Here is a 12,275-nt window from a genome sequence, read left to right as displayed (position 1 = left end):
CTGGCTCTCCCAAGGCCGTCAGTAGTTTTAATGGAATGTTGTCTACCCCCGCGGCCTTGTTTCGACTTAGGTCTTTCAGCGCTCTGTCAAACTCTTCACGCAGTATCATATCTCCCATTTTATCTTCATGTACCTCCTCTTCCATTTCCATAATATTGTCTTTACAGGGGCGATGTTCTTGAGGACAATGTTATTGCAGGAAATGATGGACAAAAATCTGAATGAAAAGGCTGGCAGTTACGGTGGGCGGACACATGTGAGTGGAAATGCTGACATAATCGGGGCTGGGCACTACCAACAGAAACTACAACGTTCAGCTTTACCAGGCAATTTTGACACTACATCTGTTAGGTCGCTGACGTTGGCAGAAATGAAAAACAGGGAAGTCGCCATGAAGTGTCCGATATGTGACGAAACCGAGCGACAGACCCATCGGACACTTTTTGATGTACCGCTTACGTACAGTTACCATTGTTAGCAAAGTGGTTATCGCCAAGCGTGAACGTTTTTCTCTCAATTCTTGCTATAAGGGAGATAGGCTGGATAGTAGTTTGTTGATGTGCAGAATATCTAATAATAGACCAATACTTAAATATACAGCTTTAAAACACGCAATATACGAGGATTGGAACCTAAATAGTGGCAACTATTTATTCACAACCGATACAAATGAGGTACATGTTTGCACCTGTTACTATGCTTCAAAGTAGTCACCAGCATTCTGCATAATCCGTTGCCAGCGATGTGGAAGGCGTAACATACAGTTAGCAGAGCCTGTTCTGTTGATAGTGCTAATTGAGCGGTCTAAAGTTATGGTGATTGTCGTGTACGACTGTGATGGTGTTATCCTAACGCATTACTTCCTCCACAGAAGACCGTCAATGCACAGTATTACTGTTCGTTTTTGGAGGATCACCTGCGACCAGCTTTACGAAAGAAGCGGTGACACTTTCTACGCAGCCCACCCATCATTTTGCACGACAATGCGCGGGCGCATACAGCGCAAGCTGTGGCTGCTCTGTTCGTTCGATGGGACTGGGAAGTACTGTACCAACCACCATACACCACGGACTTAATTTCTCGTGACTTTGATTTGATTCAGGAAATGAAGGAACCACTTCGTGGCATTCGCTTCAGAACTGTTCCAGTGATTCGATAGGCGATAAACCGCTCCATTCGCACCATCAACAGAACAGGCTCTGCTAACGGAAGTGTGGTAGGTCCGCTGTTATTTTCTATCTACATAAATAATCTTTTGGATAGGGTGGATAACAATGTGTGGCTGTTTGCTGATGATGCTGTGGTGTACAGGAAGGTGTCGTCGTTGACTGACTGTAGGAGGATACAAGATGACTTGGACACGATTTGTGATTGGTGTAAAGAATGGCAGCTAACTCTAAATATAGATAAATGTAAATTAATTCAGATGAATAGGAAAAAGAATCGTGTAATGTCTGAATACTCCATTAGTAGTGTAGCACTTGACACAGTCACGTCGATTAAATATTTGGGCGTAACATTGCAGAGCGATATGAAGTGGGACAAGCATGTAACGGCAGTTGTGGGGAAGGCGGATAGTCGTCTTCGGTTCATTGGTAGAATTTTGGGAAGATGTGGTTCATCTGTAAAGGAGACCGCTTATGAAACACTAATACGACCTATTCTTGAGTACTGCTCGAGCGTTTGGGATCCCTATCAGGACGGACTGAGGAAGGACATAGAAGCAATTCAGAGGCGGGCTGCTAGATTTGTTACTGGTAGGTTTGACCATCACGCGAGTGTTATGGAAATGCTTCAGGAACTCGGGTGGGATTCTTTAGAGGAAAGTAGGCGTTCTTTTCGTAAATCGCTACTGAGGAAATTTAAGAGAACCAGCATTTGAGGCTGAGTGCAGTACAATTTTACTGCCGCCAACTTACGTTTCGCGGAAAGACAACAAAGATAAGAGAGATTAGGGCTCGTACAGAGGCATATAGGCAGTTATTTTTCCCTCGTTCTGTTTGGGAGTGGAATAGGGAGAGACGATGCTAGTTGTGGTACGAGGTACCCTCCGCCACGCACCGTATGGTGGATTGTGCTGTATGTATCTAGATGTAGACTGCGCCTCGCACATCGCTGGCAACGGGTTCTGCACAACGCTTGTGACTACTCTGAAGGACAGTAACAGGTGCAAACATGTAACTCTTTTGTATCGCTTGTGAATAAATAGTTGCCAGTATTTAAGTTCCAACCGTCGTATTTACAATGTAAAGCCATAATTTCATGGGTTAGTACGTCGATATTTTTCCTTTGATACATCGATATTCTTTATCGACATATCGACAGTCGGTATGAAAGTTTCATATAAGTATCGATATATCGGATATTTTTAAAAATATCAACAGTCTTGGTTAGTATCTCCTCGCTGTCTAGGGTGCCTCCAGGCACGTCTTCAGCCTGGAATCTCATTGACTGGAGCAGAATTGACTTCAGTGATGAGTCCCCCTGGCGACCAGCTAAGGTGTGTCTGTAGACGTCCCCCCCACATCGGTAGGATACCAATCTGTCGCCCACCATGAAACTCTACAGCGACACCCATGGACTGTCGTTTCTTTTCATAGCAGGCCCCCCTTGGCTGTCATCCATGACACCCTTACAATGCAGCGCTACGTCGAGATATTCGACGCGCCGTTTTGTTGCTCATCAAAAAATTGTTCAAATCGCTCTGAGCACTATGGGACTTAACTTCTGAGGTCATCAGTCCCCTAGAACTTAGAACTACTTAAACCTAACCTAAGGACATCACATACATCCATGCCCGAGGCAGGATTCGAACCTGCTACCGTAGCGGTCACGCGGTTCCGGATTGTAGCGCTAGAGCCACTCGGCCATCCCGGACGGCTATTGCTCATCATGAACAGCCATCCTGGTCTTATATTTCAGCAAGATAATGCCCGCCACACACGGCGAGAACTTCTGCTGCTTGTCTTCGTGGTTGCCAAATCCTACTGTAGCCAGCAAGGTCGCCGGATCTATTCTCAATTGAGAACCTTTGGAGCATTACGGGCAGGGCCCTCAAATCAGCCTGGGATTTTGACGATCTAACAGGCCAACTGAGAAAAACTTCGGTATCATATCCCTCAGGACGACATCCAACAACTCCATCAGTCAATGCCATAAGGGTTACAGGTGGACCAACGTGTTATCGAACTTCTCAATTTGTGAAGCTCTTCCCTTTGAATAAATCACCCAATTTTTCCAACATATTTGTTTGACTGTGTACGTACATCACATCTACCGATTTCCGTCTCTTTCTGATAATTCCTTCATGTTGCTTTGTTGTTTTCTTGTTTATTCTTGGAGTATGTAAGGTGTGTCCGTCTGTCTGCTTTATGACGGAATCAGCTCTCCTGGGAGCACTTTCATTAAGCTCTCTGAATGCCTGTGGAGGAATATCAGGCCATCCTTCCTCAAGGACCGAAACCAGAGACTGTAGAAACCAGAGAAGGTTGTGTCGTTGGACGCTCAAATATCGAGCGAAATCGACCTTCTGGCTCACCCCGAATGTGACACGTTGGGTTCACCTCGAGAATCTGGGCAAGCCACTCCATTTCATGGATGTTATGATCCACAAACCATTGCCTCACAAATGCTGCTTTATGACAGGGAGAATGTTCATGCTAATACAATCGTCGTCTCCCAACTGTTCCTCCACTATACGCAGCACACAGAGGTGTAAAATTTGTTCATATCTTTCCGAAATTTGTTTTCTTAAGCGCAATAAGGGAACCACAACCTAACCACGGCAGCTACTCCACCCCCGTACCACCGCCCACTCAGTATTTCACTGGTGGCACTATACACAATGCCAGGTAAACCTGTCCAGGCATACACTAAACTCAGACATTTCCATCGGATTATCATTCATTTTCGATGATCTCCTGTCCAGTTGCTCTGCTGTTTACACCATCTCAATCGCCCCTTGCCGTTGGCTACTGAAATGTGTCGCTTCGTGTTGCTTGACCATTGCATGTCATTTCTGAAACCCCCTACGTTCGTTTACTACGCTAGCTGTACTCTGGTAGCACCTGAGAGCTCACGAGTGATTCTTCATTCTGATTTTCATGTGACTTTTTTCAACCACCCACCACAATGCTTGACAGCCCATTTCCATCAGTGCATGCAGTTCATGGCCTGTTGTATGTTATCCTCTAAACAGCTTATGACTATCATGGTATTCATTGTATCCTGTGGAAAGTACGTAAGTACTTCCACATGTTCACCGTGACCAATTTGATAAATTACTTGTTCTATTTTGTGTGTACATCGTACTTCCACATGTTTGCCTTGACCAGCTTGATAAATTACTTGTTCTATTTTGTGTGTACATCGGTAGTTTGTTTTTGTTCACCTAATCTTCCGTGAAGATGGCCACTGTGACAGAAGCTGGCAGAAAATAATGGACAAATGTGTACAGGACAGATGATTGCAAACATGCAATTTCTCAAATTTCTGACAGATCGGTGGTGTCACCTCATTAATGGGGGGCGTTCATGAAAAATAGACATCACGTAAAAGATGTACCAAACTCATAATTTTCAAGACGCAACAATGAAATTTTTCCATGCTTCACTTTAAATTAGCACATTTACTGTAGAGTTTCTTCGAGTATATATTTGACATTTTTATGTAATTTAAAAATTTTATTTTCAAAAGTATATGTATCTTTTCCTCAGAAACTATTCAAGAAGTTACTACAAAATATCTTCTGTTTCATCTCTTTGCATTAGTAAACTTCTCTCATGAGGTTTTTTGAAAACATCAAGTAGGAGAATGTTAATATTTTTAATTATAATTCTATAAGTATAAAATAAAATTCAAGCAAAATTCCAAGTACTTTCTCAGCTTACACGCAGGATTGCAAAATTTACTCTTGCGACTACTTTTATTTGATCTATAGAAATAACTATACAAAATTTCATAATTCTAGTCTTCATAGATTCTGAGAGAAAGGTACATACAATTTGAACACCATAATTTGCAGGAAATGCGATTTAAAGATCAGCATAACGATTTTTTTTTCATATTTCGCCTCTCCAGAACTCCCTCAGGGTTCTTTTTCCCTTCAAGAGTTCTTTTCTGGTTTCTCGTTGTTTACCTTGTTTCCTTTACCAGATCTTCAACTGACTTTTCAGCTGCAGAGAGGTGCTGTAAATCTGTCTTGAGTGAAATAGGTTGTTTGAATGTCAGTTCTCTCTAATACTTCCATCATCCCAACGTTACCGTCATTAAATACAAGAACTGCATCATAAGTTACAAATCCGACAACTGTAGCATATAAAAATATGGTTTTATGGCGTCGTTTCCATGTGACTGAATTTAGACACTCATTTAGATTCTGCGTTTTGTTTGAACATACCATTTTAGAACTTCAGAGCCGGCTGTAAACCTATAAGTGGCCTTGACAACATCCAAAATACAATTTGGAAGCCTCTCCCTTTGAATGTAGAGTAGTTGTGTACACCAGCTAACGTAGCACCGATGACGAATGGGATGTTTTATCTGTTGATACCATGTCGAAATATGTAGCTCATACTGCACTTCTCGTGCCACTTACACTGGATAGGTTCTGTGTGACAGCCTTGACTTAATACACTTCAGGAGTGTGTTCTTTCTGAGTTTCTTGTCTCCAGCTGGTTTTTTACTGTTTTTAAGATAAGGAACAGAGTCACAGGTGATCTGTAAAGTCAAACAATATATGTAGCACAGCCTTCTACATGTCTCTCGCGGAAGTCGGCTTGAAAATAATCTACGGAATTGTTGATCATCGAACTTCACAAATTGGGCGTGGCAGTAAGGTCGCCTCCACATTTAGTTATTTTTTATGGACTTCGGATGCGATTCCATCATTGGAACGTCCTTATTCTCCTAGACTTATAATAATAAATAACCAGCAATATAAGACACAAAGGAATTACAGACATTGGCTGCAAGCACGCACCAGTTGAAAGCAATGGGGAATCCTGGTCCAGCACAAATTTTCAACTGTCGGGCATGTCCAAACGAACAGACACCATATACATACTAACATATAAATTGAAAATTGACATTTTTTGTGAACTTCATGAAAGCCCTCCCCCCTTAAGCCGTTAGAAATGTTGTTGTTGTTGTGGTCTTCAGTCCTGAGACTGGTTTGATGCAGCTCTCCATGCTACTCTATCCTGTGCAAGCTTCTTCATCTCCCAGTACCTACTGCAGCCTACATCCTTCTGAATCTGCTTGGTGTATTCATCTCTTGGTCTCCCTCCACGATTTTTACCCTCCACGCTGCCCTCCAGTACTAAATTGGTGATCTCTTGATGCCTCAGAACATGCCCTACCAACCGATCCCTTCTTCTAGTCACGTTGTGCCGCAAACTCCTCTTCTCCCCAATTTTATTCAATACCTCCCCATTAGTTATGTGATCTACGCATCTAATCTTCAGCATTCTTCTGTAGCACCACATTTCGAAAGCTTCTATTCTATTCTTGTCTAAACCATTTATCGTCCGCGTTTCACTTCCATACATGGCTACACTCCATACAAATACTTTCAGAAACGACTTCCTGACACTTAAATCTATACTCGATGTTAACAAATTTCTCTTCTTCAGAAACGCTTTCCGTGCCATTGCCAGTCTACATTTTATATCCTCTCTACTTCGACCATCATCAGTTATTTTGCTCACCAAATAGCAAAACTCCTTTACTACTTTAAGTGTCTCATTTCCTAATCTAATTCGCTCAGCATCACCCGACTTAATTCGACTACACTGCATAATCCTCGTTTTGCTTTTGTTGATGTTCATCTTATACCCTCCTTTCAAGACACTGTCCATTCCGTTCAACTGCTGTTCCAGGTCCTTTGCTGTCTCTGACAGAATTACAATGTCATCGGCGAACCTCAAAGTTTTTATTTCTTCTCCATGGAACTGTTAAGCGATTAAATCTTTCTTTGCAAAACTAGACCTCACGCTGGTCAGTTTGAGAGCCCCCTTTTCCCATTGATTACTTTTCGTCTACCTCTGGAAATTCTTACAAAAATGAAATGCCTAATTTCTAGGGACTTTTGTGTTTGCTTCGGTCAAACAATTGACCAAAATTCAAGTGACAAAGTCCCGGAGAACTGAGAACTGATGAGAGGCCTGCTGGTAATATACTAACGCGTGCGGCCGCCGGTCTGGTTCTTTTCCAGTGAGCTGGCCAAGCAGCGGGGCATCCCCCTGGTGCGCGTCGACTGCACCAGCCACTACTCGGCCCGCGCGGTCGGCCGCCTCGGCTTCGAGTGCGTCTTCTCCATGCCGTACGCCCAGTACAAGCGTGACGGGGAGGTCGTCTTCACGCCCGCCGAGCCTCACAAGGAGGTCTCCACCTACATCAAGAGGGCCGTCTAGTGCTGCAGCAGCAGCACAAGTGTGGTGGTACGAACTGGTGGAGAGTAAAAACAAAATATTACTGTATGCAACTCCAAGTACAAAATGAGCACAGCAACTGAGTGTCCTCTAAGCTTCAGCTTAGCCCAAGGTTCATCCACAATTCTATGGTATGATGCCTTTTCGTTTCTCCCTCAACAGGCAGCTGATTATTCTGTTTTCTTCTCTCTCTCTCTCTCTCTCACTCACTCACTCACTCACTCACTCACTCTCTCGTACTCACATGCACACTGTACTCGTATTTGGGAAGACTCAGGTTGTAATTCCCATCTAGCTATCCACATCTGGGTTCTCTGTGATTTTCTATCACTTATGACAAATGCTGAGAGCGTTCCTTAGAAGAGGGCATGAAATACTTCCTACCCCATTCTTCCCCCAATGCGAACTTATGTTATGTCTCTAATGGTCTTATCGTTGATGGGATTATAATGTGTCACTGAGAATGAAAATTGTGCTCCAAAATCAGATTGTAAACCTCTGTGTCTTAAGAAGATATGTGAGATATGTGCTACTAGCTTGAAGTCAATACTTGCCTCCGTTGCCTCTTGTCTCCCATCCCTCCCCTCCCAGTAGATGAATTTATCAGTGGCTGTTTAACTGAATAGTGAGATTAAAACTCAGTTTCATGATTTCTTCTACACTGACTGAAGGAAATCACATGTCACAATTCCCAAACTGGCTCAATCCTTACTTGAACATACAGCAAAGTGGTCTGGAGAGAGACTAAAAAAGTCCACTGCGCCGTCTATAATCTATCCACTTCTGTACAGGACATTACAAAAACCTGTGGCCCCACCCACCCCAGATATGTTCGTGTAACACGGAGAAATTCTGACCTACAAATATAGCAAGTGTCGATGTCAAGTGTCACTGCTGGGAACAAGTTATAACAATATTCACCCACAACATGTACCTCTGGCAATGATTAAATTAATTGTCATAGGAGCTTCAGAATACCCACTGGTTTGTGTTGCTTGAAATGTTAGTAGCAACAAACATACACATCTCACTTATAATACATTTTCTTCTAAATGATGTATACTTATGGCAGAATATGACAAATTACTTACAGTGAGGTGTCATCCAAACTGGATAATGATTTCTAAAGTTGCTTGTTTATAATTCCTTAAAAATGTACAAAAGAAGTTAACTATTGTTCATGTAGTCCTCTATTTTGTTTATTGCTGTGGCTGTGATGGCACACAATAATTTAGTTTATTTTATACTGCACGAAGTGTACTCTGATGCCTATTTAAGTGTAGTAATTATGTGAGTACTACACTCTAATGTCAAGTTCCTGATCAATATCAGATAGAAGCTATAAGGATGGTCAGGAAATGAAAACTGTGATGAGAGTGATGTCATAACAGTAACTGCATGTTGGGTACTAAAGATATTCAAGAGGGTTCTCCCTGTTTCTCATCTAATGAGTGACTTTGTTGTGGAAATCACTATTTCTACTATTCTCGGTCTTTTTTTTACTGTACAGTACCTGCATCAGACGTGAAATCCGAAAGCAATGCTTGGCCTTATAACATGCCTGGCTTATGAATTTCTTTCCACAAGGACCACATTCATAGAATGCACGACGTTCAGAGCTATGCTATAGACATTTCTTTATGTTGTACCATGACTGTTATACTGCAGTAAATAACAAATTTCTGAAATAATAACTATGCTAAAGTGCTTATATATTACAAGAAGAAACTATGAGGTAAAGAAAACAACCTTCACCTGCCTTCATTTGCATTTTTGTGCATACTATATATGTTTCAAAATTTCTTTGTGTGTTTCATGTAGATAACGATCACTCATCTGGCGGATTCTACATTACAGAAACTAAATATTCACTATTTTTCATTTTTTATGTGAATACAAAATTGTTAGTTTTATTTCTGTTTTTTCTATCAACACTAAAACAAACTCTTTAATTGTATCAGTTTACAATTGTTAAATTTCAAAATATTTACTACATAATTTTGGCAATGAAGCTTCTTCATGATCAGAACAATGTGTATGCAACTCTCAGAAATTTTATAGCTTTCTCCAGGAAATGTACCTTCTTATTAATAATAATTTTGACAAAGACAGACTCTTAGAATAATGGCTTCTCAAAAATGTACTCCCATTAAGATTGATTAAGCCTTCAATTTTCACACTGACTATAACTACAACATAATGCTCCTTTTTTGAAATAATTCATTAACACAGACATGACTGCATACAACATTTACTACTGTAGTGAGTTCTTGTCATTTATGGCCTTCATCATATCTTATTGTCCTCATTCAGTTCTATGTAACTCGTCTTGTGCAAATTTGTATCTGTAAAGAGTTGCCTATTACTTGCATCGTTCAAAGGAAACCGCAAATGCCTTCCTTAGCTAAGCTATATGAGCAGCACTGTCCAGAAAATTATTGAAAAGTTATCTTAGATCACTGAAATTTCTGCAAAAAATCAATTATGTCAAGTTTGAAAAAAATAGTAATCACTGTTTGTACATTTCAATTAAATTATGTTGATGCTAAAAGAAATCAATGAGTACTTGTAGCAGACATGCTGTGCAAAAGCGAAATACCAGTATAACAGAACTTAGCAGTACTGATACTATGATATAAATTGTCATGAAAGAATAACTTCAAAGCAAAATATTTATATTTCTTTCGATTATTTACAAAGTGCAATGATTATATTTCCTGCTTCCTAAGTCTAGCCTCAAATAACATTCCAGGAACATTATAAATGTTGTAATGTTGCAAAGTCTGTGATATATGTGTCATGCTGTACATTGTGTGCCGTTTCTACTCTCTCCATAACAACCTCAAAACTCTGGAAATACATAGACCTTTATGCATTATTAATTCATGTTGTTAATGTGTAAGACAGTGTGAAATCTGCATGTCCTTACCTACATTTATAATGTGTATATAATACCTATTTCATAAAATGAAAGCACAAACTATATTACTCGAGTATAAATGGAAAGAATAGAATTCATCCGTTGTTAAAGAATATTGTTTTGTTACATACTCTGTAATTTTATTGTATTTATATGTTTTGAAAGTGGGAATAAAAGCTTGTGGCTTGAAATATCCAAAGTATTTCTTTGCACCTCAACTTTTCTAGTGACAGAACAACATTAAATCACTACATTACATTTGTCATATTCCATTAATCCCATGTATTCTCTAGGATGTGGAAAGAAGACAAAAAAATATGTAGATTTTATTTAGTTTAAGAATAATACATTGAAATGATTTGAAACTGCTAAAGACTTATGTATTACACTGCTAATTGTAAAATAATACGAAACATCATACAGAGTTTCTGTTAAGATAATCTTCACTCTAGAAGGAGAAGTTGCAAGCTCTTATAGTCAATACATTATCCATGTTGCATTCAGTACACTCTGATATGTTGTTGAATACGTGTGTATCCATACATGCGACTCCTTTCTGTACTAATGTTGACTCCTTGATATCCTTGTAGACCATATGTTTGCTTATACTGCTACATCCACGCTTTTCACTATTTTTTAGAAAAAGGTCATTTATATTGTTATGCAGTTGCCAAAATACTTAGTTTCCTTAAGAGACCTAGAGTATTAAGAGATCTAGAATTAACACCAGACACAAATCTTACTACACAGTTCTGTATTTTGAAAATACTATCCTTGTAAATTGACTTTCTCCACAGAATGATTCCATGGCTCATTAGTGAACATTATACAGAATAAAATAGGTTTTTTCTCATTTTTTGATTATATTAAGCAGTGTTCATGCGTACTGTTGACAGCTGAACTAAGACGTATAATTAATTTTAGGCGACGGATTTTTCCTGTTACAGTCGTGATCTGTCTGCAGTTCCAAGAGTTTAACAATCTGTAGTACTTGTATTTCATTGAATGAATAACTTGTTTTTATCGATTATGGGGTTCTGCAAGAAATAATGAACTGTAAGTATCGAATCTTGTCAAAATTTAGCTACAGTCCATTTGCCTTGAACCGTGAGGTGATGTTTTCGAATATTTCATTAGCTTCCTTTTCAGTAATGGAACCAGTAATATTTTTATAAACATACTTGCGTTGTCTGCAAAAGGAAAAAAAATTGCTTCTTCCTAAACCTCAAGTGGAGGATCATTTATCGACAGATATCTATGAAAATTAGTTGATAAAGACATTTTCTTTTTGATCATTGAATCTTACATCATGTTTCACAAATCATATCATGAAGGAGAACCTTCAGGGAAAGCAAATGCAGGCATCACCAGCAAGGGACATTGGAATTAGTGTACACTCGACAGCAAAAAAATTGGGCCACTACAGACAAAACAGGAGAAAATTCGGACCATTTGGAAACATAAAAAAACTGGTCCACAACGTGACGTCAGAGAAAGGAAGCGGGTCATAGATTCAGGAAATGCGAGATATCCAACGCTCACTCAGTAAACACTTGTGCTCTGTGTGCTAAGGATTGCTTAAATGACTGCCTGTCAGAGGGCACTCTAGATCTTCTGGTGGCTATGACACATACTGTGGACCTGGTTTCGAATCACAGCGACTGCACCTGAATACCAGTGAATATGACGCGCAGAGGCTATATCTTTAAGGAAGTCACTTATAAGGGCTCTGTATCTACTACTCAGGCTTAACTAATGAGAGGTAACTAAAAAATGAAATACCAATTTTACCTACAAGCTTTTTTTTTCTAAAACTGCTTATCTTTATCTTTTGCAACTTGAAATTATAACTGTGCACGTTTTGGAATGGAGAGTAAATCCACAAAATTTCCTTCGGCGATCTTATGGAGTCATGTGTTCAAAGA

General features: G+C 39.9%; 1 protein-coding gene across 2 annotated transcripts in view; it reads left to right on the top strand.

Annotated features, from left to right (window-relative positions):
* LOC124717050 (arylalkylamine N-acetyltransferase 1-like) overlaps positions 1 to 10,543 on the top strand; it is a 256,852-nt gene extending 246,309 nt beyond the window's left edge. For both annotated transcript variants that reach the window (XM_047243724.1, XM_047243725.1), the window contains exon 4: positions 7,214 to 10,543. In XM_047243724.1, the coding sequence (XP_047099680.1) occupies positions 7,214 to 7,412 (199 nt within the window). In that variant the 3' untranslated portion in view covers positions 7,413 to 10,543. The remainder of the gene's footprint in view (positions 1 to 7,213) is intronic.
* The last annotated feature ends 1,732 nt before the right edge of the window (positions 10,544 to 12,275 follow it).

The sequence above is a fragment of the Schistocerca piceifrons genome, chromosome 9 (assembly GCF_021461385.2).
Source record: "Schistocerca piceifrons isolate TAMUIC-IGC-003096 chromosome 9, iqSchPice1.1, whole genome shotgun sequence".
Taxonomy (NCBI): domain Eukaryota; kingdom Metazoa; phylum Arthropoda; class Insecta; order Orthoptera; family Acrididae; genus Schistocerca; species Schistocerca piceifrons.
Note: the sequence above shows the minus strand (reverse complement) of the source record. Positions and strands in the feature narration are given on the sequence as shown.